Genomic DNA, 27,745 nt, shown 5'->3' on the forward strand with positions numbered 1-27,745 from the left:
GGGGATGTATGTACCTTTGAGGCTGGGGAACGGCGTGTTCTTCTCTCGTGCTTTATTAGGCAGAGCCAGACTGGACAGACTGAAACTGGTGCCATGGTTTTTATACAGGTTACCTGCACACATACGATTAAGGTGAACCGTATAAAAGAGAACACAAGTTTGTGTGTAATGCAGCAACAATACCAGAAATTTCAATAGTCAGTCTCAATACTAGGGATGCAACGATTATAGATTTTGTTGGTACGATTATTGTCTGAGGAATAATCACGGTTTTACGATTATGACGATTATTACGCATTTATTAATTTCCCAAGATTACTAATGTATAAAATCACATGAACACTCTTTAGATATTAAAGTGTTATTTACAGTGGTGGACAGTAACGGAGTAGTTTTATTTCGTTACTGTAATTTTTAAAGTATCTGTACTTTACTGGAGTAGTTTTATTTTGAGTAACTTTTACTTTACTACATTCCAAAGCATAAGATCGTACTTTTTACTTCACTACATTTCATAAAACAAATCGTTACTCCTTATAATACATCATGTGCTCCGACACACAGAAGCGGTGTCTGATTCAAGAACGAACTGATTCTTTTCAATGAACCTTTTAAATCGGTTCGCAAATCGCACCAACCGATTCATTCACGAATTAGAATGAACCGATAGCAGCTGTTCTCGAGTCGACAGCTCACTGATTCAAATGAACCGTTTAGTGCGAGTCTCCAGTGAACTGAATTCACAAGTAAGAACCGGAAGATCGTGTGAGCGCGCGCGCGCGACTGATGCTGCTAAAAAAAATTAAAATAAAAAAAACTTTTTCTTTCTCTTTATTTATTCCTTCCTTTTTCTAGCTTGTACTTATTTGAACAATGCCTAAAACTATGGTATTTCAAGCACTTCCTGTGTCTGTTTGCCTCTTTAAGAAGAATCGCTTAATGTATTGCCCAATTGTAAGTCGCTTTGGATAAAAGCGTTGGCAAAATGACTAAATGTAAATGTAAAAGTAAGTTACTAATGTCGAATTTTAGGATTAATTATTGTAACTGAAAATCATATTTAGGTCAAAACTGTCAGTTGTTTGTGAACTAAATCTGCTGTAAAGGATGATCTATTTAAGCCAACTGAAATGCTTGAATGCAGACACATCTATCAGTGTCTCTATGTTTCAGGTAAAAAAAACAAAAACGAAACATTAAAATAACACAGACTAAATAAAATAACTCATGCACGTTCATATTCCCCACTGCCGTAACGATAACAGTTTTATTAAAATGCTATGCATTTAGCCCTATGTGACATCTGTTTTTATATTGTTTATCAACAGTATACATTTTTATATTGTTTGGATTAACAATATAAAATATTGATTTTAATATTTAATATTTTTAGCTGATGCTAACTGTCTAGCTAGCAAGCTTGCTGGTGCTAAGTTGAGGTAATTTTTAGATATAAAGTCCAAATATTTTTATTCAACCACCTAGGGTGACCGTGATTTCACCAAGTTCAACATGTTCCTGGATCAACATCCTTGTTGATCCTGGAACAACATTCCAAATAACCAATCAGAATTGAGAGATAACTTTTCAGGAAATATCTGTTTTAGGCTTACAATCAGGGTTAGGTGCTTCAACACCCTTGTTAATCAGCTATCATTTCCCTCTGATTTTAGGAATAAATTATGGGTAGGGTTAGGTTTAGGGGTAGGGATTGGGTTTAGTCTATATTTTTGAACAGTAATATTGATCCAGGATCAACAAAAGATGTTGATCCAGGAACATGTCTTACTTGGCTAAATCACGGCGACCAACCACCTAGATAGATTACATCTGGGGGAAAATAAAGGATGTGATGTTCAGAACATGGTAACTACAGTAATTATCAAAGTGGGTAGTGATGCCCTCTGGGGGCATTTGGCCAGGGGTGTTTTTACACCACAGACAAGGTTTGAGAAGAAAAAAAATCATTATGAAAATATAATTATATTTTCCTTAAAATGTTCTTCCTAACTTCAGGCCTTATTCTCAACAACAAGCTTTAAAACACTTTTTTCTTACTGGTGAAAATCAGACGGTCAAATCTGTTTTCTCTCAGGTACTTCGCAGTGTAAGCTTCATCGTGAACATTACTACATCACTCTCGTCAACGTAGTCCATATCAACAACAAAAATATAGCTCGACTCCATTTAGCGGTTATTTTGGGAAAATAACAGGTATTTTGAGCAGTAGGATTATAGAAAATATGTGCTAATATAAAATTTAATTAAGTAGCCTATATAAAATTGCTAAATAAATCTATCTATCAGTACTTTTTTACTTAAGTAGTACATTCTTTACATTTCTTTTGGACCTGGGGTAGAGAATTTGGAAACATGGTGGGAAAAAAAATCTTGTTGGTTTTTACTTATGAATAATACTACAGGGATAGTAAATAACAAAGTTAATGAAGTAGCCTATTATTTATATACGACTAATATTAACTTTATTTGTCCCAGAGGGGAAGTGATAACAATCACTGTTACTAATGACGGAAATAAACTGAAATATTGTAATCAACTGTCATCCATACGTGTTCATTTTAATAATCTTTATAATAATTCATATGATTTTACATGTGGCCTGAGAAAATCATGTCTATTATTTTGGTTTGTGAGATCGGAGATTGCGCTGCACACGTGTACAAACATTCAGGAGGACACAGACTTCTTGAGAATGCTGCCCCGTGACTTTTATTAATAAAATAGATTAAATGGCCTACTGGAGAGACGCAGATAGGCTAATTCACACAGGCAACTGTCACTCTCTCTCTCTCTCTCTCTCTAATAATTAATTCAAGTAGCTAAATGTTATAATTAATTAATTCAAATAAATGTCCGCATTTACTGATCTGAAGCGGGCAGAATGGCAGAATGCTGAGCTAACGAGCTGTAGCTTCGCGTCAGGTGGTTCTTGCCTTCACCTCTTGCATTAAAATCGTTCAATGTACAGCAAGCCGTGCATTATCCCTTATGTATTCGCTCTTTAACAGCAGTTTTTTACAGCAATATTTAAATGACCCCCTGGTCATTCTTGGTGTACCCAAAATGGTCCCACACTATCGACAAACATTTCTCTGGTGAAAATAAAGCTTTGCTGTTTGGTCCCTCTGTCACAGTTAATCTAATGCATGTAGTAGCCTCTGTGCCTCTGATAAGCACGTCATTTTAAGCTGGTGCACCGCTAGTGTAACTTTTTTCGTTTTGCGTAAGCTGCAACAGTTCTGTTCCATGAAACAGAAACACTCAGTTTAGCGTAACCTTTACGATTAATTAACCTTGACGTTTTAAAGCGCGGTTAATCGCAAAATCGCTGCATCCCTACTCAATACTAGTGAAATTTTACAATGATCAAACCCTTAGCAAAAGTTAATATACCACTGAAGATTTTCTTTCTGATACTTAAAGATTAAATATTTATATACACTACCGCTCAAAGGTTTGGGGTTGGTAAAATTTGTTAATGTTTTTTAAATAGGGCACTTATGCTCAACAAATCTGCATTAATTTAATCAAAAATATAGTACAAACAGTACTATTGTGAAATACCGATATGCTGTCAGGAAAGAGATTAAAAATGGAGAAGCTTACTTGGTGTGTCCCCTTGTATGTCCCCTTTGATCATCTCATTCACAAAGTCTCCCAGAGATGAGTAGGAAGAGCTGGAGTCATCGTATGCTTCACTGTCACTGTCACTGAGATAAACAATCACCAATAACAAATAAATACAAAGTTCTATTTAAAATAGACAAAAACAGTTGTAAAAATACACTACAGTTCCAAAGTTTGGGGTTGGTATATTTTTGTAATATTTTTGAAAGAAGTGTCTTATGCTCACTATGGCTGCATTTATTTGATCAAAAATACAGTTAAAAACAGTAATATTGCTTTTAGAATTTAGGATTTCAGTTTAAAATAAAGGTTTTCTATTTTAATATATATAAAATTACTCCAGTGTTCAGTGTCAGATGATCCTTCAGAAATCATTCTAAAATGCTGATTTGGTGCTTATTTCTTCTTATTATAAATGTTGCGCTGTTTAATATTTTTGTGGAAACTATTTCAGGATTCTTTGATGAACAGAAAGTTCAAAATCACATCATTTATTTAAAAATAGAAATCTTTTATAACACTATAAAAATCTTTATCTTCACTATAAAAATTGTAAATCTTTACTATTTTTAATCTTTAAAAATCTTTACACTATAAAAATCTTTATTTTTGATCAACTGAAAATATTTGCTAGCTAAATAAAATGATTCATTTCATTAAAAACAAACAAATAAACTACTCAAAACTATTTTGAAAACTACTGAATCCAGACTTTTGAATATGTAAAAAAAGAATCAATAGCATTTGTGCATGAGTTGATGTGAATGTGTATGAAGGTCTATGTGTGTTAGTGAGTACTGCAAGTATGAGTGTGTATTGGGTGTTTTCAACCTGTCATCTGTTGGGTCTGAATCATTGGTCTCATCCTGCAGGGGTCCACTCAACGCCTCCGCCAGATGAGAGTTTCCATCATACACACGGTAGAATACTGGCTGTAACTGGTGAGCATACCACTTAGGCTTATCGCCTATTAGAGAGGGGTCATACACATCTGAAACACACACACAGTATAATTACTGACAACACACAAAGTGGGAAACACATAATGGACAGTCTTTATAGTACAACTACATGCAGGTAAGTGTAAAGCTGCATTTACACTGCAACAAACAACAGCGATTAGACTGGAAGTCACAACAGAAGAGGGGGCTGAGTTCTCACCCTCTGCAGAGCTGAGATTTGATTTTAGTTTTGCATATTATATACATAATGTACGAAGACTTGAAGAACCTCAGACACTTTGATCTTCTGAGATATGGACAATACAAACACAGTGCATTAACAAACAGACATCCGTTTCCACATCTCACTGAGAGAAGATAAAGGAAAACTCCTTTCTCACCTATCATCCACTTCCTTCCCCTCACCCATCTTTCCCTTCACTCAGCTCACTCAGAATGGTCAATAGCATAATATAATGTTCTACATGAATGCAAGTGATATTCACAGTCGTGTTTGGTATCGTTTGAATTGTCTCAGTGTGACAAGTATCCTTGTTACCGCATTTCTGCATCAGGTTAGCAACAGAAATAGAGTTGAGAAGGAGCATGGGGCACACCAACTGGATATTTAGAGATCTGGCTAACACTTGGTATTCGTTCAAGTTTACTTAACCTGTAAGGGCTAAAAGGGAATTTCTGTTTAGGTCAACTGAATGTTGTTCGACCAACCTAAATGGGGTGAGCCTAACCTTTACTGTAATATTACTCTGGCTAAGTGTACATCATAGGAAACTATGGCATGACCAAAACAAAGCTACTAACAGAGAAAGTAATGTTGGTCGGCTTATATCTTAGTAGTGGTCGTGACCTCTGACTAGAGATAATATGGCTTTATTCAAGTGTGTACAGATCTAAGGGGACTAAACAAAAGTACTTTTAGAACCAGCCATCATAGGAGCGGCCATATTAGTCAATGATCTCTGTCTAATAACCAAGACTGGCAAGTATGTGACCGTGAGGTCCGCTAACGGAATCCAAATGAACAAGTACAATCAAAATAGCATTTAAATAGGATAGACAATTATTCTAGAACATTATTATTCTAATGACCAATGATCAATTGACATCTCAACCTAAATTCGAGTCAGATTAGAATTCAATAGAAGTTAAATTACTTTGCACACCGAAAAGACCGAACATGCAGGAAACCTGAATGGGCGGATATGAATAAAGTCAGAAATGATTGTTTACATTGTGCAATATTTTAGCATTGTGCAAACCCTAATATGTTCCTTCTAAAAGTGCTGGCAATCATTTAGATGGACAACTATGCATACATTATTCATTTATTCCACCATGGTCAATAAACAGAGGGTAAATTCTCTTACTGTTAGTGTCTTCACAAATTGAAATCTAATTGAGAAGTCATCACAACTGCCACTAGGGGGCGAACTGTGACAATCAAATCTGGAGGTCAAAGAAAAGACAACTTAAGGACAAAGGATGAGGTATATCTATGTCTCTCACTGTTATGAATCCTTTGGAAAGCCAGGTTGGTGGGGTTGAGAGCCCACTCTCCATAGTACTCCACCGCCTGGGTATGGGAGAGATTTTCGGTAAATCCATTCCGCCGCGGCCTAGAAGCCAGGAAAGATGTGGCCTGGAATGCCACCACAGGGCGGGGGAAGAGACGCAGAGTGCGTGTGTGCATCTGGAACCCTTGCAGGACATTTGGAGAGTTGAAGAACCTCACCATCGCCACCCTAATGGCAAGATCAAAATAATAATGCATTTCTATCATGTAAATTATACGGCGGAATGGTACAAACATTAGTATCTTTTTTTTTTGGCTTGGTTCAAATTTTGTGTTTTCTGCACCACTAACAAAAACAACAGGTCTCATTCACTAATAATTGTGTAGATTATTCATATTTATACACACAGGAAAACCTCTCATGAAAAATTACCGCCGGATTCACAACACGTGCATCCGCACATGAATTTGTTCTTAACCTTGTTCTAATGTTAATGAATTAAGTATTCCAAATGAGTGACAGAACACCCAAGGACAGTAATTTGCATAAAACATGGCCAAACAATTTAAGGAGTTGCTTTAATCGTAAAAAAAAATAAATAAATAAAAAAAGAATTAGTATGAAAGTTATAGATGAAAGCGTTTTTTTGTTCGTGAAAGCGTTTGTGATATGCAGATATCACAGACAAATTTGTATGTATACATGGTTAGTGAATGAGACCCATTGATTGTTTAGAAATGTATGGAAGCCTACAAAAAAATGTTATGGCTGTTCTGGGCTTCCATAAGAATCATTATTTTTAGCTTCATTTAGGTACCTCAAAAAAGGCACCAAAATCACACACTATTAACATAGCAACTCTACCAACCACTCATTCCCGTCACATTTGATACAGTTTACAATACTTCATACCTTGTGGCAACATCAACTGAGTCCACATCATTGCCATAGATGAGTGGGTTGAACTCCGTGGAGGACGGGGAGGCTTTGTCACGACCGGGGGGCAATAAAGACAACTCCTGTCCATCCTGAAACTTCTCCAGGTTTAGAATAGGCTGCGTGTTCAGACTCATGCTGGCCAGAGCCTGCATAGAGTAATCAATGACACAGAGCGCGAGAGAGAGAGAGAGAGAGAGAGAGAGAGAGAGAGAGAAAGGTGGAGGAGGAAAATGGATACAGGAGAGATCAATTTAACAATGAATCCTGACAGGGGAGACTGATGTTAAGAGCACTATCGCCTCAGGCAATCACGTCTCACATTGGAGGCCTACGGTTACCAACTTCTGTCTAAAGATCTACTGAATGGCAAAGGTGAAAGCATAGTCACTCTTTTTATTTAAATAAGATGCATAATTAAAGGAAGAGTTCACCCAAATTAAAAATCCACCATCATACACACCTTGATTTCTTTCAAAACCAAGTATGTTTAATATCAACTTTATTTTAGACTTTTTATTCATATATAAATACTGATCAATGCTCATACATAGAACACATTAAACATGGTAAACAGAAACTCAAACGTGTACAAAAATCTCAATAGTTCACGGCACGCACATCTGAGCTTCGGTTTACCATATCTGATGAGCTCTATATAAGTGTGTCGGCTTTGATGTTTATATATGAATAATTGCCTAAATTGAATCTTCATAATATAAAGCCATTGGGTCTCTTTAGAAGATTAATATGGATTACTTTTACAATGTCTTTATGAATTATTTGAAGCGTCAACGTTTTGGTGAAATGAACTTTCAACGGAAGAACAGATTTCATAAAAAATATAATTTGTGTTTCAAAAATGAACAAAAGTCTTATGGGTTTGGAACAATATGAGAGTGAGTAATTGATGACAATTAAAATTTTGGGGTGAACTATCCCTTTAAAATTTAGAAAACGTTACATGGGGATAAGAGAGAAAGCTATTGCCTGAACCGACGGTGTTGCATCAAAGATTTTATAGTCAAAATGTTAGAGGGAAGGGTGCGGTCATCACATAGAGCCATTAACAAAGCACTCTGGGAATTCTGCCACTGCTCACTCAATGCCTCTCAGCCGGCATTCCATCAGACCCTGCACTCACCACGCCATTTGGCCGGTACGCTATCAAACCAATCGCATCAATCTGCTCCAGCCGATTACAAAGATTTTTTGCTTTGGGTTAATGAGCATAATGTAAGTTGCATTGAAACATGCTCAAGCCAAACATAGTGCTATGAGAAACAGGGGCCTTCTGTAGGTCCTTCATCACACAAAGAGAAGGGGAGGAAGAGTGCAAAGAGTTAGGGGCTATGGAGGCAAACAGAGGGGCAAGTGTGTGCATTTTTTAGATTGTTTTTTCAAATGGTATGGAATAAAGAAATATCTGTATGGTTTCAATATTTGTTAAGGTCACAGAGAGTGTTGGGCTATGGGTGTTGATGGCGGGGGGATAGAGGTTATTTTTCCGTGCACATTCAAAATGCAAAGATTTGTGAACCTTGGAATCAGAGGCGAAGATCTGCTTTTGGGTGATCACAGTCAACCTTACCAGACACTGAAGGACACAAGAACACATGGAGGAAATGTCACATGACTACCTGTCACTGAGAAAGATTGGGAAATCATGTGACCAAACATGAGTGGAGGAAGGGTGCACACACAACAAAACACACCAGTCCGAAGAAAACTGGTGGGTTATCAGGTGGAAAGGGAAGCAGATCTCACACAAACTTGTCATTGGAGAATGTGTTCAAAACTCAAAACTTGCCCGCGAATATTAATTGGTAGTTGTTAGCCAACACAATGCCATTGTTAGCCTATTTGACCTTTACTTCATTAATGTGATGCTTTTCAGAGTGAAACAGGACTTTTAACAAACAAAAAGTGAAACAGGCTATTCTTTTTGGTGGCATTACCCAAAAAGAAAAGACATTTTAGTGATATTTTGTGGAAATACAATTTTTTTCATGTACAAAAAGACCAGAGGACCTGAATTATGGTGATTCATAATGGCAAATGAAGAGTCATGACTCACAGTCTGTGAGACACAACTGATGATTCAGTGTATTGACTATTTTGGCTTGAGTTATTACAATGACAGCATGATAATTATGTTTGATGCAAGATGAAACAAAATGGTAAATCAATTTGGCTGAGAAATTCTGCTGCAGACCAGCAAAAACAAAAACAACAGATTGTGATCAAATTAAATGCATCTCTATTAAAAAGACATGAGGAAGGCCGAAGTTGGTCAGTATATGACAATGATTAAATGACAACACAGTGAAATGTTTAAACAGTTGATATTAATGGGGTTTGATTGAGCTCAGAGGTGCCCAGATTCAGGTAAGAAGCTCTAGATAAGGGTCTATGTGGGATTGTAAAGGGTTAAGCGAGAGAACTAGAAACATTATTGAGTCTATAGACAGGGAAACTCAAAACTTATTACCTCCAAGAGCTGGAACAAAAAAAGGGGGAGAATATGCAGTCATTACAATACATAAAGGATCATCTAAAATATGAATCAGTCAACATAAACTTTAGAAACATCAGAAAAGGTCTAATTTTCTGTCTGCCTTTGGCTTCAAATGACAGGGTTTAAAAATATATTTGCCATTGTCAGCCTTCTCTTTAGTTTAAATGCAAGAATTGGCCAAGTTCACAGCAGCTGTTAGAAGACAGTATAATTACTATGCATTGCTTCTAGAATCCAGTTAGTATTCACTTCAGATTCAGAGCTAACGGTAGGGCTCCTTAGAGAGAAGAGAACATCTGGTTCGCTTACCTGCTTCAAGTGTTTCTTCAGCTCAGAGGCCTCAGGTTCAGGAAGGGGAGGGAGCAATTCTGCGTTGCTTGGAACAATGACCTACATTGATGAAGATACAGAAGCAACATAAGACCACTATAGTATACACAATTCATTGTTAAAGGCTTTGCAACATGGTAGAATCCACAAACCCATGTCTGGGTAGTTACAGATAGCTTAAACAGATGATATACCTTGTTGCAGTCCAGATCCACTAACCAAACGTCATCAGGAACCTTAAAATCAGACTTGTACAGGAAGAAACTGGCAGGCACACCAATGACATATGGAGTGGGTGCTAGCAGGAGCTAGAAAAAGAAGATATGCGTGTGACACAAAGAGAGCTTTAATGTTTATACACCAACTGTTCAAAAAAAGATGCCGTGTTACCTGTTCTGCGGAGGCCATGCAGGTGGGCAACAGTGGAATGACAGGAAACATGTACTCGAGGGGGTAAATCATTGCAACAAACGCCATGACGCTCATTGAGAGGGCGTTATAATCTCGGGACTGCAGTACCACCTACAGACAGCAAAGGGTGAGAGTAAGTCTCCTCGTTATTATCAGTGTGACCCGCATTGGCAAAATGATGAAGACTCATTTGAAACAGCAGATCTAAAGACAACTATTAACCTCATCTATGACACAGACATAGTGTAGCCTATATTTTAAAAATCGCCTAATATTATCGCTTCCTCTAAAGCGTCAGCCTGTCCAACACTCTCTGTAAATACAGCGTCAAATATTTTAAATTATTAACACCGTTACCTCTCATGATGCATGACTGTCAAATTAAACACTCAGCTTAATATCAATGAGCGGAGTGTCAAAAAATAACCAGCTCTAAAGTAAATTCTGAATTACAATACTGCTATAGCAATTTAAAATAGTGATGCATTTGATAAAATCCATATATATACTGTATAATCCTGTATAAAAATCCAGGTCAATAATTATACACACTTTTTATGAATAAAAAAAAAAATAGCTATAGAAGTGAATTTAAATATACCAGTATTAAAGGGGTCATATGATGCTTTTTTAAAGATCATTATTTTGTGTATTTGGTGTAACAAAATATGTTGACATGCTTTAATGTTCAAAAAACACATTCTTTTTCAAATACTGTACATTATTGTAGGTCCTCTATGCCTCGCCTCTCTCAAACACTTCGTTTTCTACAAAGTCCCTCCTTCCGACAACCGCAGTCTGCTCTGATTGGCCAGCTGACCCAGTGCATTGTGATTGGCTGAACACCGCAAGCACTCGTCGGAAATGTAACACCCCTTACCATAATCGCGAGCTTCATTTTTCAAAATAAATGTCCGAAAGGGGAACAGAGTCTCGTGACAGACACAGCGATGAATATGTGTTTGCAGTACACAAGCCACGGTTAAGACAGCTGACTCCACTGTGATATCTCTCCTAGGTTCACAAAACGGACGTCCATAAAATGCATTGCTGTTCTGTTGTAAGTAATCTTAAAGATTTCTAAATGCATCTACTTTCGGAAAGCCAAATAAAGTGTTTTTGCTTTCGCTCTGAAACACACAGCGTCTCCCTGACATGGCTGCTTCAACACTAACTGCGGTTACTGAAACCACGCCTTCTTTCTTTGCGTGCACATTTGGGCACATTTTGCGCAAATATTTCCACATAGTGAGGTAGATATGTGGGGGCGTGTTAGAACGAGCCGTTTTAGGGGGGCGTGGTAGAGTCTTAACTTTGATAAAGAATAGCTCTTTGGTTTTGACACTTTAGTCTTTGCAACTTCAGGGATCTTATCTATGCACAATCAGCTTGTAACACTCCAAAGAGAAAGGAAAACTTGAAATCGCATCATATGACCCCTTTCATGCTATGATAACCGGACATGATATGATGCATTATATTATTTAGAAAATAAATAAAATATTATTACTAATGATATGTAATACTATTTTGTCTAAATAAATAAAAAAAAACACAAAATTTAATAATTTAACATGCATTTTAAGTGAATTTAGGCATCACAGCATTATCACGAAACACAAACAATACGAACATTCATTTTCATTGAGGCTTGCTAAAGACTACATTTAACTTTTTTTTTTTATTATTAAACAGCATTGACCAATACCAATTAATTAAATTGGCCAATAACAGGTATGGTACTGCTATACGGTGCATCCTTATACACTGAGAAAACAAGCATGGCCACACCATAGATGCACTAACAAAAAAGTACCATGGCATTTCTGCACATTTAGCATGGTGGTACCATGTTCTTTGACGTATCACCATGAAAACAGTACACAAATATGGTAATCTAAGGGTCTATGCCATCCATACCTTGTGCTCCAGCAGAATGCAGGCCAGGACCTGCAGACAAGCATCAACTCCCAGCAGCTCCAGCGGCAGATGGAGCGGGAAGTCTACAATGCTGAAGCGGGAAGGGTCTGGAAGGGCAAAGGTCAGTGCTGGCTGCAGCTCATGGGGGAGCACTTCCACGTCAACACGTCGCTGACCAGCAACAGGCACCGGGGAGTGCAGCAGCCTATACACCCATGACTCAATCTCCCTCAGGTCCTGAAGCACCTGACTGCCCTTTTCCTTTTCCTCGATGGAGAGAGAGCCTGTAAACACACGCCACATTGTGTCCCTGGGGGAGAGAAATTCACATGTGTAAAGTTTTCGATTAGGATCAGGGTTCGGGTTCAAAGGTACAACCAAGAACAAGTACGACAAGCTCTCTTTCCATTTGTTCATTAACTAGTTTTTGAACTTTCCAGTACATTCAGGTATTGTCCTAATTCAGTGATTCTGAATAAGTGTATTCTAGTGTCTGCCTGGTAAACAGAAATAGCACAAAAACACTGGCAGCTGGCATCTACTGTTCAGGATTAAACTACTAATCACCAAGTAAAGTGGTACTGGCACACAGTTCAAAAGCTCTACAAGCGCCTGACTATACCATAACATACACACAATGGTCACTTTACAGTTTACATTACCATATATTTTCATTCTTAATGCAAATATCTAATTGGCCATTCACACAGGAGCAAATAGATGCATTATTACATGCAAATGTTCAATAGGTTGAATTGTGCAAACCAAACATCAGAATGAGGAAGAAAGAAGGGCTGAAATCACAATATGTCTCAGTAAGATTATCAAATCACAAAGGCTATGCTTTAATTAAACAAATATGAGCTGTGTGTTTCAGAGTGAAGCGTGGCACTGTGTTCATTCAGTGATTAAAGTAACCACACATTGAAGCGGATGGGTTTTAGTATCAGAAGACCACATTGGTCAACTTCTGTCAGCAAATGACATGTAACTGGAGCTACAGCGCACATGGATTCAACAAAACTGGACAGTATAAGATTGGTAGGTAGGGATGTAACGATTAACCACGAGCCGGTTGAAAATCGATTCAAATATGTGACTATTCAAATCGTTTGAGATGCCAAACAAATCGCGATTCAGTTAGGGGTAGGAGTTTATATGGATGTATGTCTGAGGGGAACTTACTGTCTTTCGATGGTATTTTTTCTTTTCCTCTTGCCTCTGTATAATGCATATCAGGGCTCCAGACTCATTCTTCCCACTTGTCGCTCTTTTGCAACTAACTTTCTAAGCTGGTCGCACAAGCACATGATTTGGTCGCAATATATACAGTGGTGTGAAAAAGTGTTGGCCCCCTTCCTGTTTTTAAAATTTTTTGCATATGTCACACTTAAAAGATTCAGATCATCAAACAAATTTTAATATTATTACACAAAGATAATGCAAGTAAATACAAAATGCAGTTTTTAAATGATTATTTATTTTATTAAGGGAAAAAAGCTGTCCAAACCTGCCTGGCCCTACGTGAAAAAGTAATTGCCCCCTAAATCTAATAACTGGTTGTGCCACGCTTTGCAGCAACAACTGCAATCAAGTGTTTGCGATAACTGGCAATGAGTCTTTCACATCGCTGTGGAGGAATTTTGGCCCACTCTTCTTTGCAGAATTGTTTTAATTCAGCCACATTGGAGGGTTTTCGAGCATGAATGGACTGTTTAAGCATCTCAATCGGATTTAAGTCCGGACTTTGATTTGGCCACTCCAAAACCTTAATTTAGTTTTTCTTGAGCCATTCAGAGGTGGACTTGCTGGTGTGTTTGGGATCATTGTCCAGCTGCATAACCCAAGTGCGCTTGAGCTTGAGGTCACAAACTGATGGCCGGACATTCTCCATCAGGATTTTCTGATAGAGTGCAGAATTCATGTTTTCCTCTTGCCTCTGTATAATGCATATCAGGGCTCCAGACTCATTCTTCCCACTTGTCGCTCTTTTGCAACTAACTTTCTAAGCTGGTCGCACGAGCACATGATTTGGTCGCAATATATACAGTGGTGTGAAAAAGTGTTGGCCCCCTTCCTGTTTTTAAAATTTTTTGCATATGTCACACTTAAAAGATTCAGATCATCAAACAAATTTTAATATTATTACACAAAGATAATGCAAGTAAATACAAAATGCAGTTTTTAAATGATTATTTATTTTATTAAGAGAAAAAAGCTGTCCAAACCTGCCTGGCCCTACGTGAAAAAGTAATTGCCCCCTAAATCTAATAACTGGTTGTGCCACGCTTTGCAGCAACAACTGCAATCAAGTGTTTGCGATAACTGGCAATTTATCATCAGTATATTCAAATAATCTAACGGTAATAGAAATTAAATGCTAAAAAACATAAAATATTTAATGTTTCAGTTTACATTTTGAATATTGTGTTGGAAAACGTTGGGCCTTCAAGTCAAAAGGGTTGATAACCACTGCATTAGAGTAACTTGCAATTATCAATGAAGACTAGAAATAATGATTTTCATTTTGCTCATAATTATGGTTTTAGTTTGTCATGGCTTTTCGGGTCAATCATTCAGGCCTACATAATAGTTCATGTCAGTTCACTAGAGCTCAAAAACACAAGCACAGTGCATTCTTCTAAAGATCCAAACAGGCCAGACTATGGTAGTGTGGGTGTGTAGAGGTACTGCAGTAAGTCATAATTGGTTCATCAGAGAACTCCCACTTCTCACAGCTGCTCTCGGAGAACAGTCAGTGGCCTCAATCTGTCATACAGCCTGTCTCCACCAGCTCCATGCACTCGCTCCAACTCCTAACGTGTTTGGTTCTCTTGCACTCTACCTGTCTTTTCCCCCTCTACTGTCAATTTGTGCTGTCAAAACCACAGAGACATCTTTATTAATTGTTCATCAGTATATTCAAATAATCTAACGGTAATAGAAATTAAATGCTAAATAACATAAAATATTTAATGTTTCAGTTTACATTTTGAATATTGTGTTGGAAAACGTTGGGCCTTCAAGTCAAAAGGGTTGATAACCACTGCATTAGAGTAACTTGCAATTATCAATGAAGACTAGAAATAATGATTTTCATTTTGCTTATAATTATGGTTTTAGTTTGTCATGGCTTTTCGGGTCAATCATTCAGGCCTACATAATAGTTCATGTCAGTTCACTAGAGCTCAAAAACACAAGCACAGTGCATTCTTCTAAAGATCCAAACAGGCCAGACTATGGTAGTGTGGGTGTGTAGAGGTACTGCAGTAAGTCATAATTGGTTCATCAGAGAACTCCCACTTCTCACAGCTGCTCTCGGAGAACAGTCAGTGGCCTCAATCTGTCATACAGCCTGTCTCCACCAGCTCCATGCACTCGCTCCAACTCCTAACGTGTTTGGTTCTCTTGCACTCTACCTGTCTTTTCCCCCTCTACTGTCAATTTGTGCTGTCAAAACCACAGAGACATCTTTATTAATTGTATTGCTGCTGCATAGTTAAATTGTTGCATATTAATACAGGCCTGTTTAGGGACACAAATGCTAATGAATGCCAACCACAGTTCTGCACTGAAAAACAATGACGCTAATGCTAGTATCATAATATGCTAAATGGTTTCATTATTGTATTCAGGGTTCCTGTATCTGAAGTTCCATACTTTCACGACTTTTCTGTCATTCAAATTACTGGACAAGGATTTGTTTGTTAAAAAATTATTTTATACAGATTCCACTCAAAAAGAGACAAAATCTAGCCCAAAAGTTTTTAGAGCCGAGCATAAAAAGGAACATACACTAACACTACTGTTCAAAAGTTTGGCGTTGGTAAGATTTTGGAAAGAATTCTCTTATGTTCACCAAGACAGCAGTAATTTAATGAAAATCTAAATTATTTAATTGATACAGTAACATTGTCAAATATTATTTCAAATTAAAATAACTATTTTCATTGTTACCGATAGCCTCGTGGGCAGCGTGTCGACATGTAGCGCCATTGCGCTTCGGGCGTCCCGTGTTCGAGTCCCGGCTCGCGGACCTTTCCCGATCCCATCCCCCCTCTCTCTCCCACTTCGCTTCTTGTCTCACTACTATCCTATCAATAAAAGGCAAAAATGCCAAAAATAAATCTTAAAAAAAATAATTAAGTATTTTCTATTTTAATATATTTTCAAATGTAATTTATTCTTATGATAGCAAACTGAATTTTTCTATTCTAGAATGATCCTTCAGAAATCAAGAAACACATTATTATCAGTGTTAAAAACCGTTGTACTGCCGCATGATAAAAAAAAAGAAAAATCTGGATTCTTTTTCATAAATAGAAAAATAAAAAGTACAGCATTTATTTAAAATAGAAATGTTTTGTATTACAAATATATTTACGGTCTCTTTTCATTAATTTAATCAGTCCTTGAATAGTCTTACTGACCCCATCATTTTGAACAGTACTGTATATTCCTCATCAAGATTCAAACATTTCTAGGCCTGGAAACACCCCCATACTTTCCTACTTCCTGGTTTCTCATGATCGCAAGTGTTCTGCGTTTCATTAAATGAGGACAACAAGAGTGAAACCGAGTTGTTTTAGTGGTTTAAGTGTGCTGATAAAGTGAAAACTGATTTCTGGTTTGTTCATTAGGCCATTGGTCTGGCATATGGTTATTCTCACACGGAATAGCCCAGTTGAGAACAGTATGACGCATGGCGATTTGTCATTACAAGGTTGAGTCGTGCATACTAAAAGGCTACAAACGTGGGTAAAGCCAAGGTCCCTGCAGTACTGAGAGAACATGATGACGGAGTCAGAAATGGCCTTTAAAGACACTCTCACACAGTAAACTCTAATATTGTCTGAGTCATTTCTATTTGAAATTTTCACTGTAATGTGACATAAGGTCATATGTTTAAGACTGCCAAGTAGGTAGGCGCATTGATTAAAACAGTAAGTTACGGTTACTTGGGCACGGAGCAAAAATAAACTACGCTTTCACCAAGTAGCGTAGTCCATCAGCCAAATTGGAGGCTGTTTACGGCTGGCAAGCCAATATGCATTAATATTTACAAGAGCTAAAAGCTAACTTTGATTCATTGTATAAACAAACAAATGCATGCTTTATGTAGACTTCATGACCAGTGTTGGGCAGTAACACGTTACTGTAATTTGATAACTTTTTTAGTAACGGAGTAATTTAACGCGTTATAATTTTCAAAATAGTAAAAATATATTTTTATGGTAATTATAGAGTGTGGTTACAAACCGAGGTCTCTATGCGTTACTGCCGCGTTACATTGCTGACAGAATGCAGTGTTTTATAATCTAGATATTGTAAAAAGGATGTAGCTCACGCACTGTCGAGTCAAGTCCCAGTGGATTAGAGACCTGCTCCTGCGAGACCCGATGCAACAGAGTGCGGCGCGGGACAAGACTTGATGCAAATGCAGAGGCTCGTGTGTGTGTGTGTGTGGGATGCGGGAGAATAAAATGATTCACAGGACTCCCGCAAAATAGAAATATCTAAACATAAAATATCTAAAACAAATAAATTGTTATTCATCTATTGCACAAAAGCAACATGAACTAATATAAAATATAAACGATTAACAGGTGCAAGCGTATGCAGACTTTCTATTTAGGCTATAACACGTGTTTGCAGCATTGAGCAATGCAGGGCTGAAATTTGCGTGCTCACGAATCCTCTCATTATAACACACGAATTGTAGACATTATGAAAGATTCATTATGCATATATTTATTGTGTTATAACAGAGATTTGTGAGATTGCGATGAACTGAGATGTCTTTTAGAGATTATAAATGCAGCGCTCTTTGCTGGCATTCTGCCATGCTAAACCATGCACGCAGCAGCCGCTTGCTTAAGTTAAAAATAACAGTGTTCTGTGAATGTTGATGCTTTAATAACATATTTATCGGGAAAGCGTGTATGCTGGGATTTCATAAATTTCATGGAGAAAAAAGTAACGTAACTAGTAATGTAACTAATTACTTTTGAAATAAAGTAATCAGAACAGTAACATGATTACTTTTAAAAGGAGTAATCAGTAATTTGATTACATTTTCACTTGTAAGAGTAACTTGCCCAACACTGTTCATGACCAAGGTGAGTCTAAACACAGGAGCAATCAGATTCTGTGTCAGTACTTTAAAGGAATAGATCAGCCAAAAAAAATAAAAAATTGCTGAAAATTTGGTCACCCTCAGTCCATCCAAGAAGCAGATGAGTTTGTTTCTTCATCAGAACAGATTTGGAGAAATTCAGCACATTATATCACTTGCTCTAGTTCATAATTCATAAAATAGCTTTCTCCAGTAAAAAAAAAAAAAAAACCTTCTGGTCTGAATCAAGAGAGAAATACACAAAGATCAAGAACCGTTTACAAACAAAAACATGCACAAAACTGTTATTATGGATTATGGACTGTATTTTAGCTGGAGGCAAAGGTTCAAAGTTTAAAATGTCTTAAATTATGGATTTATTACAAGCATGTAGCTTTTTGCTTCTTAAAACATTTTGCTTTTCAACATTAACTATTACTTTAAGTATTAATAGAACAACAGTTAAAAGATCACATCATGGATCTCACTGTCAACATCCATCAAAGAAATTAAAGTCCATTTTTATTCATAGTATCACCTCCTCATCCTTACAAAAAGCCCTACACAGGCCTTAACGTTCAACTAGCTGATTATGGACTAACACCAATTATAGCTAACTGTGGATTAACACCTAGCAATGTGGATTTCAGTTTCAAATGGACATGATCAAATTTAAACTTAATGAGAAAGAAAATGAAAATAAAAGGATTAAACATTGCATCAACATGGAACATACAGTATGAACTACTTCAGATCTGAATACTTAACACAGGCTGCCATACTGGTTAAATTATTCTCCACACTTGCGAGCAAATAAAATGGGCTTGGCAGGGCATTTCAACTGCAAACAAATTGAGGCCTGTAAATGCGACCGTGGCTCATGGTGGATGTGGTTGCTAGGTTACACGAGAATAGACTCTGCTGAGAAAATCACAGAGATAAAAAAACTTCTACTCAATGATTATTGATCTGCAGCAGAGTGCTATTGTGCAGACTGTTTACCAATATACACTCAAGGATGTAGTTACCGTTACCACTGAGATATGTGAATAAGATCTAGTTAAAACCTGTCCTGTGTGGAGAACCACACTTCAAGACCACATGCACATGCAAGAGGAAAACCAGTCCTTCACACATCCTTCATCCCAGCTGCAACTTCTTCACACTACATCCTTTTCGCTCGTCCCTTTCTCGAAGTCACAAGCACCGTCACACATCCTTCCACTTGTGACTTTCTTTTATAAAATCATCAGCACCTTGTCATTCTAAATCACAGCCACGACACTACAGGATCTAACAATGTCGAGCCCTTCTGGCATTCCTGGCATAACATTTTTAGAGGCAATACACCCCCCAAAATCAGAACTCGCTCACTGTCTACTCATATTCATGTTGCTAGATTATGATACATGTGAAGAGCTATTTGTTTGTTGAAGTGCAATATCAACACAAGGGAGAGAAGAAACTGCAAAAATTTTAATTGGTTCTCACATATATCAAGACGTGCCAGGTTTGAAAGTGCGTAAAATGAGTGAGATTAGAGAGAATTTTTTCTCAGTGAATGACTGATTTATTGTAATGTAAATACTGAATGATGGTATCTTGTGGGAAATAAGTGCATGATGGGTGATGAGATGAATAAACGTAATTCCACATGGACAGCAAATATGACCGTGCATCAATCTCACTGATAACTAGAGAAATAAACAGACTGAAGTCTAAATGTAAATGCAAATAGTGTACATTTGCATTGAGTATACAGTACGTTGATCAATATTACACTGCTTATCAGTGACTAAACAGTGTCAGTCTATATTATTATATTAAATATATTTATTTAAACAATATTTAAACATTCTTTGGAGCCTAGTTCATTTTGTTATCCTATATGTTGTAAAGTCAACTAAGGGAAGTGGAAATCTTTTTAATTATTAATAAAGGAATAATATTGATAGTTATTTCAAACAAATGGTTTTGGATTTTGATGCAGCGGGTGCATAATTTTGGGTTTCTGTCAAGAAGTCTCATTTCATTGCATTACTATGAGTTAATTCACACAAAAAAATTTGAATTAAAGGAATAAACAAAAACGAAAATAGTAACAGGATTTGTAAACTGAGAGGGAGAATGTTGCCAGTTGTGACGGTGTAATGCAGAGATAGCATCTTCTGGCAGCACCACCGTATTTGACACTTACACATCTACTGTATGAGATTGCAAAACACTGCAGTCACTTGGCATTGCTTCTGTGCACAAATATTATCTTGCTGAATCTCAGGGTAATGTTACATAACTGCATACTTCACAGAAAAGAATAAAGGCTGTTCTCACCGTTGTGTGGACTTAGCAGCACCAGGTCTTTGGTTGAGCCGCTGGCTACAGCAGTCCACCATGCGCTTGAGGATGTACAGACACTCCCTGAACGTAGTGAAGAAGGGGTAGTGGCTCAGAATGCACAGAGACGTTAATGTGCTGTTCCGGTTCTGTGGTGCTAGTCGACCACTGTGTTTGGATCGTGGAGATTTTCCGGTGCTGCCCGGCTCGCCTGGTGGCAATGTCTCATCTCCTGCAGGGGGCAGCGTAGATTCCCCTGGAAGAGTCAATGTGGAGGAGTCAAATTTCTCTGTGGCCTCTACTGCAGAGTCTGTATGAGTGGGCTTTTCTGCTGTATAAAGAAAAATATTAAGGAGAAATTATGTAGTGACTGCACCATTACAGCTATAAGAAGGGCCCTATGAAATCCATTCAATTTTTTCCCAAATTCTCAGCTTTTACCGATTAACTTTTTCTGGATTCTATTTTAACCCTTTAATAAAATGTTTATAATCAAAACGGATGTCTAATCAAATTAATAAATCTTATTAATAATCTATTAGTGCTCTATGAAATATAATTTTTTGTTTATTTTATTTTTCCAGAAATTCTGTTATGTTTACATTTTTTTGGGATTCTGTGTTTTATAATTTAATACAAATTTATTATCAAAAACTGTGGTAGTAATTCAATTGTTACGATTGTATGCATTTAATTGATTATTTTAAAATACAATTAACTGATTACATTAATGTTCTCAGAGCAGCTCTGGAGATGAAGTTCATATGAAATGTCCTCATATAGTGAGACATAGATTCCATTTTATGATTGGATTCTGTCTGCATTTTAAAAATCACATCACTATACATATGTGATGCTCAAGATGGGTTACAAATGGTTAGTTGTCAACACCAAGCCACTAATCAGTTGAATTAGGATTACAAAATGGTTCTGCCTCATAAAACCGCTACAAAATGAGCTCTGACCTTTTCCTTCAGTTCGTGGGCGGTGGTGGCCCTTCTGGAAAGAGCGGTAAAAGTTGAGGCAGATTCCATAGCGAGTGACACCTGAATCTTTGTCGGTGAGAGCGAAGACGAAAGATGTGTCGTCACGAAGGCTGACCCGGCGCTGACGGATGCTCAGGCAGCCCTCAGGCTGGCAGAAGAACACAACGTCAGGGGGCAGAGGGAACTCATTGTGGTCCTCCAGTGGATAGCGCCTCAGCAGCTGAGGTGTTTGTGCCACGCTGTCGCTGCTGGGTTGCCTGATTAAGGGAAAAAGACTGAAGTGAGAGACAGGAAGACAGATCTCTAGCTTTTCTCAGCCCCAGTGCTTGTTCTTTTATGCACTTTGTGTCAAGTAATGTGCAATGGCTATATATACATACTGCTTTTCAAAAGTTGGTTAGATTTTTTTTAAGAAATGAATAATTTTATTAAAGATGCAATAAATTTATCAAAAGTAACAGTAAAGACTTTTTATTATTTCAAATAAATGCTGTTCTTTTGAACTTTCTATTCATCAGAGAATCCTGAAAAAAAGCATCATGGCTTCCACAAAAATATTAAGCAGCACAATTGTTTTCAACATTGATAATCAGAATCATGTGACACTGAAGACTGGAGTAATGGCTGCAGAAAATTCAGCTTTGCCATTAAATAATTTTACAACATCTTTGTAGTCTCACTTCTGAAATATTAAAATTTTTACTTTTTAAATTATATTGTTTTAATTATAAATGGTCTATAAATCCATAACAATCTCGCAAACCCCTTGCAGCTCCCATTCAAACACCTGTTTATAAAACCCAGGATTATGGGAGTAGGGATTTGGAAGGAGTTAATTAAAGGGGTCATATGATGCTGCTAAAAAGAACATTATTTTGTATATTTGGTGTAATGAAATGTATTTATGCGGTTTAAGGTTAAAAAAACACATTATTTTCCACATACTGTACATTATTGTTTCTCCTCTATGCCCCGCCTTTCTGAAACGCGTCGATTTTTACAAAGCTCATTGTTCTGAAAAGCGAGGTGTGCTCTGATTGGCCAGCTATCCAGTGCGTTGTGATTGACGGAAATGTTACATCCCTTACCATATTGTGATGCCTGCGGCAACCACATGTGACGACCCCGGGCTGGACTCCGCTTCGTCCACGGTGAAAGCCGATCCGGCGATCGACAGCGCGAAGTTGAAGTATTTCCTCAACGACCAGCACGGATCAGCTCTAGGCATGACGAAGCGATATCGTCCTCTTTTGGAAGGCCAAACAAAGTAGTTTCGCTTTCACAATGAAGCACACAGCGCCTTCACGACATGGCGGCGGCGGCGGCAACAATACTACAGCGAGAATAGTTACGCCTTCTTTCTTTGCGTGAACATTTGGGTGGCGTTATGCAAATCTTCCCAGATAGTGACGTAGGTATGTGGGGGAGTGTTAGAACGAGCCGTTTTAGGTAGGTGTGGCTGACTCTTTACTTTTATAAAGAATATCTCTTTGGATTTGAGACTTTAGTCTTTGCAACTTCAGGGATCTTATCTATGCACCAAGAGCTTGTAACACTTCAAAGAGAAAGGAAAAATTTAAATCGCATCATATGACCCCTTTAAGGCTGGAAGTTTGAGAAGGGCTCCTCCACAAACATATTTCCCAGGTTCCACCTTTTCTTATCCAGTATATTGTGATCTGCTGTCAAAACCACACCAAACTTCATCATGATAACATACAATCACATTTAACATTAACTGACAGTGTACACCTGAGGCCGGGCACCTGGAATACACCTGCACAGGTCACATACAAACAAAACACACAATCAGTTCACCTGTGATTCAATTCCCCTGTCAACAATTTACTTAAGCACCTATAGAACCTATGTCTGAGCTGTATACACACAAACACGCCCACATTCCATTCAACAATCTCCCTTACCTGGCTCCAACTACCACTAGGTAGTCCAGGAGGCGGGGGCACACTTTCTTTTTCTCCATCTCTGTGTCAGGAGTGTCTCTAAGTCATGGCAACAGTAGCGACGATCAGCTCTCAGGCAGGCAGTCCAATCAGGTGCAGCAGAACTAGGAGTTGGCTGATCGAGGCAGGCAGCGTCCAATCATTGCGGTCTGTGGTGTGCAGGAACGGGGTCTGTGGAAGAGTAACAGAAAACATTATAGAAGTAATCCATCACACAGCAACTGCTCTGCAGTGAAACAAAGATGTCTGCATTTGCATTACTGCAAAGCTTGAAGGTGTTGCAAGTGATTTTTAGATAAAATGCCATTCAAAATATATCCCCGTTTCCTGACAGTATCACTGAAATAGTTGTCCTAAAATATCATAGACAGCCCTAGGCTTTATAAACTGCAAAAATAATTTGACAGAAATGCAGTTGGATTCTTCAGAACCTATTTCTGACTGTCCATCAATCACTTTGTATGTCACAGGGGAGCCCAATTATGAAATGCATTAAGCTGAGATAATAGAGGATCATTCCAGTTAAGAAGCAATTTCAGCTTCATAATTTTTATTTTTTTCTACTTGCAATGTTACAATGGTATCCTTGAAGGGCTGAGTTTTGTAAGGAGGGGGTGTGTCTAATTTAGTAGTTAAGTCTGGCAGATGTTCCAGAAAGGCTAACATCACTTACAACTAGGGCTGTCAACGTTAATGCATGCGATTAATTATAAAATCCTTCCAACACGTTAAAATAATTTAACACAGAAATACAGACTGAACGGAACATCAAAACATCCCACCGCTGTATGATTCACAAACTATGTTTTCTCGGCTGGATAAAACAAACAGCTTCTCTTTATTAAAGTTTTGATGGTTGAGGACTATAATTAAGGTAAAGACGTTGCAGTTATGTGAAGGAGTCATACAGTAAGCATGCATGAGGCTGATATACTGATGCACAAACAAACTGTGTATGAGTGATCTTGACACACACATCATACATTGTATTTATGCAAAGACACATTCAGGAAATTTTTTGATTTGTCATGTGTATGTTGCTGTGTTTAGTCATTCTGAATGGATCCGTGTACTGTAGTATGAATATGCAGTCAGCCCAAGGCGTTTGGTTGTTTTTGGGTTTTTTTGTATCTCCATGTGGTCATGTTTGGTATTGCAACATGACTTGTCTACTGTACACGTACTATGCACAATTTTTTTTAACTAACATAACTGTTGTTCAGTAAACCCGTTAGAAATTTATAATTAGACAAATTGATATATTATCTATATCAAGATGCAATTTACTCAAGCAAGACATTTCTGGATGAATGTACTCTGTTAACTAAGCAAACATCAAGACAGTCTTGAAAGGCTGTAAACAGAACAATAATTATGACGCCAGATGGCGTTTAAGAAGCAGTTCCTTCTGTCTCACCGCAGTGTCTGCGTTTTTTTCTCTCTGTACTGACCCAAAACTTGGTCAGTTCTTACCTGAATTTCTGGATACTCTACACTGCAAAGAGTTTTCCATCATGCTCTTAACACACAGGCAGACACCTGCACCGTACATCTGACAAAGTTTAAGCTTAATGGTTTGAGGTAATTTCTTTACATCACAGCCCAGAATTAAAAAGCCTATATTATGATTATTTATAAGTTCATGATTTTATTTCTGGTGTCTGATAGAATACATTTACATGATTTAAGAAAAAAAAACTTTTTTTTAACATTACTGCAGCACTTCTAGTCTCTCTCTGTCTGGAAATGTAATGGCCCTTACTTATCAGGTTTCAGCTCCTGAGGTCTCATCAGCAGCTGTAAACAGTTTATATCTACGATAATTCAGGCCTTGGTATTGGAAGTCCAAACAATGAAATAATGTTTTTTTACCCTTGCAGGGAAAAAATAAAACAGTGTATCCTCGACATCACTTACCAAACTGTTCTTTGAGGGTGGACCAAAGCAGCCAGTAGGCACATTATGCAAATGTGTAACAGGGTGATGTAGCTAAGTCATGTAAATAATGGCAGGACTACAAAGAAAGCATTTCAGGCAAGTGTTTTCTGTTAGAGAGATTAACTCCTATTGGCAAGAACTTTGTACAGTTTGTAAGTTTGCATGCACAAACAGCTATACACACTAAAGAAAAGGTCAAATTGAAAAAAACAATAGATGCCATTTAAAGGGGTCATATGATGTTGCGAAAAAGAACATTATTTTGTGTATTTGGTAAAATGCAATGCATTTATGCGGTTTAAGATTCAAAAAACACATTATTTTCCATATAATGTACATTATGGTTTCTCCTGTATGCCCCGCCTTTCTGAAACGCGTCGATTTTTACAAAGCTCATTGTTCTGAAAAGCGAGGTGTGCTCTGATTGGCCAGCTATCCAGTGTGTTGTGATTGAGATATTACCAAAAGACCAAAGAGATATTCTTTATCAAAGTTAAGACTCTGCCACGCCCCCCTAAAATGGCTCGTTCTAACACGCCCACACATATCTACCTCACTATGTGGAAATATTTGCATAATGCCGCCCAAATGTACACGCAAAGAAAGAAGGCGTGGTTTCAGTAACTGCAGTTAGTGTTGAAGCAGCCATGTCAGGGAGACGCTGTGTTTCTAGGCAAAAGCAAAAGCACTTTATTTGGCCTTCCGAAAGTAGATGCATTTAGGAATCTTTATGATTACTTACAACAGAACAGCAATGCATTTTATGGACGACCGTTTCATGAACCTAGGAGAGGAGGTAATTCTGACTTTGCTATGACAATCTGGGGCTTCTGAATCAGCTACTGTTTTATTATTAGTTTAAGTATTTGCTATTGACTGTTCAAATGTGGAGTTTTGCGCATCGTGTGTGTGTGTGTGTGTGCGTGTGAGAGAGAGAGAGAGACAGGGTCACATCACAGTGGAGTCAGCTGTCTTAACCGTAGCTTGTGTACTGCAAACACATACCAGCTTCATCACTGTGTCTGTCACGCGACTCTGTTCCCCTTTCAGGCTATGTCTTTACATTTATTTTGAAAGATGAAGCTGGCAATTATGGTAAGGGCCGTTACATTTCCGACGCATGCTTGCGGTGTTCAGCCAATCACAATGCACTGGGTCAGCTGGCCAATCAGAGCAGACTGCGCTTGTCGGAAGGAGGGACTTTGTTGAAAACGAAGCGCGGACAAGTCTTGACTTTTATAAATAATTTCTCTTTGGATTTGAGACTTTAGTCTTTGCAACTTTACAGATCTTCTTTATGCACCAAGAGCTTGTAACACTCCAACGAGTGTTACATGACCCCTTTAAATAAAACTCATGTGCCCTAAAAGCAGAACCCTTCAGAGCTGAGATGGCGTTATGCAATATTATGTAACTGCATATGGCTCACAAAACAAGGACTTCTGCATTCAGCAGCATCTCATCAGGGTCAACAATACTGCTACTCACTCTACAGTGGAGCTTCAAGTTCATTTGTCAAGATTCATGCACCCCAGCTAAAAATATATTTTGAGTTTATTAAAAGAAAGAAAGAAAGAGAGAGAGAGAGGTGGAGGAGGACGATGGATACATGAGATCAATTTAACAATGAATCCTGACAGTGCTCTGCAATGCAGCTCTGCAAATGTGCAAAGAAACTAACATGACTTGTCCACTAACTAAATATTCACCGTTGTTGCTGGTCACAGCTAATGCTGGTTATGAAGGCATGACATTGCTACATATAATTATTTCATTTTATAAAAGAAAAAGTTCAACAGTTAGAGGAAGCTAAAAACTACTGTTTATAAAGTTTTAAATATGGATATTTTTCTTACAAAAATGCATCGATTCGCTTCAGGAGGCCTTTATTAATCCCCCGGAGCAGTCTGAGACACTTTTTATAATAGATGGATGCGCTTTATTGGACTTCTATTGGACTATTGAATAATGACACCCATTCACTGCCATTATAAAGACTGGAAGAGCCAGGACATTTTTAAATAAAACTCTGATTGTATTAATCTGAAAGAAGAAAGCCATATACACCTAGGATGGCTTGAGGGCAGTGGTGTATAAAGTACCTGAAAGCCATACTCAAGTACAACTACAGATATCTTACCAGAAAATGACTTTGGTAGAAGTTGAAGT

At 37.7% G+C, this 27,745-nt stretch overlaps 1 protein-coding gene across 1 annotated transcript in view; it reads right to left on the reverse strand.

The window, feature by feature from the left end:
- LOC107553062 (MAP kinase-activating death domain protein-like) overlaps positions 1-27,745 on the reverse strand; it is a 77,706-nt gene that overhangs the window by 28,621 nt on the left and 21,340 nt on the right. Inside the window, exons 2-14 of the mRNA XM_016235153.1 lie at positions 23,600-23,809; positions 21,654-21,931; positions 20,686-21,019; positions 12,240-12,549; positions 10,299-10,430; positions 10,103-10,216; positions 9,888-9,968; positions 8,601-8,657; positions 7,037-7,209; positions 6,117-6,352; positions 4,480-4,639; positions 3,628-3,731; positions 15-119 (exon numbers count right to left, since the gene is read on the reverse strand). Coding sequence (XP_016090639.1) covers positions 15-119; positions 3,628-3,731; positions 4,480-4,639; positions 6,117-6,352; positions 7,037-7,209; positions 8,601-8,657; positions 9,888-9,968; positions 10,103-10,216; positions 10,299-10,430; positions 12,240-12,549; positions 20,686-21,019; positions 21,654-21,931; positions 23,600-23,658 — 2,143 coding nt within the window. The 5' untranslated portion in view covers positions 23,659-23,809. The remainder of the gene's footprint in view (positions 1-14; positions 120-3,627; positions 3,732-4,479; positions 4,640-6,116; positions 6,353-7,036; positions 7,210-8,600; positions 8,658-9,887; positions 9,969-10,102; positions 10,217-10,298; positions 10,431-12,239; positions 12,550-20,685; positions 21,020-21,653; positions 21,932-23,599; positions 23,810-27,745) is intronic.

Source organism: Sinocyclocheilus grahami, unplaced genomic scaffold, assembly GCF_001515645.1.
Source record: "Sinocyclocheilus grahami isolate Dianchi unplaced genomic scaffold, SAMN03320097.WGS_v1.1 scaffold464.1, whole genome shotgun sequence".
Taxonomy (NCBI): domain Eukaryota; kingdom Metazoa; phylum Chordata; class Actinopteri; order Cypriniformes; family Cyprinidae; genus Sinocyclocheilus; species Sinocyclocheilus grahami.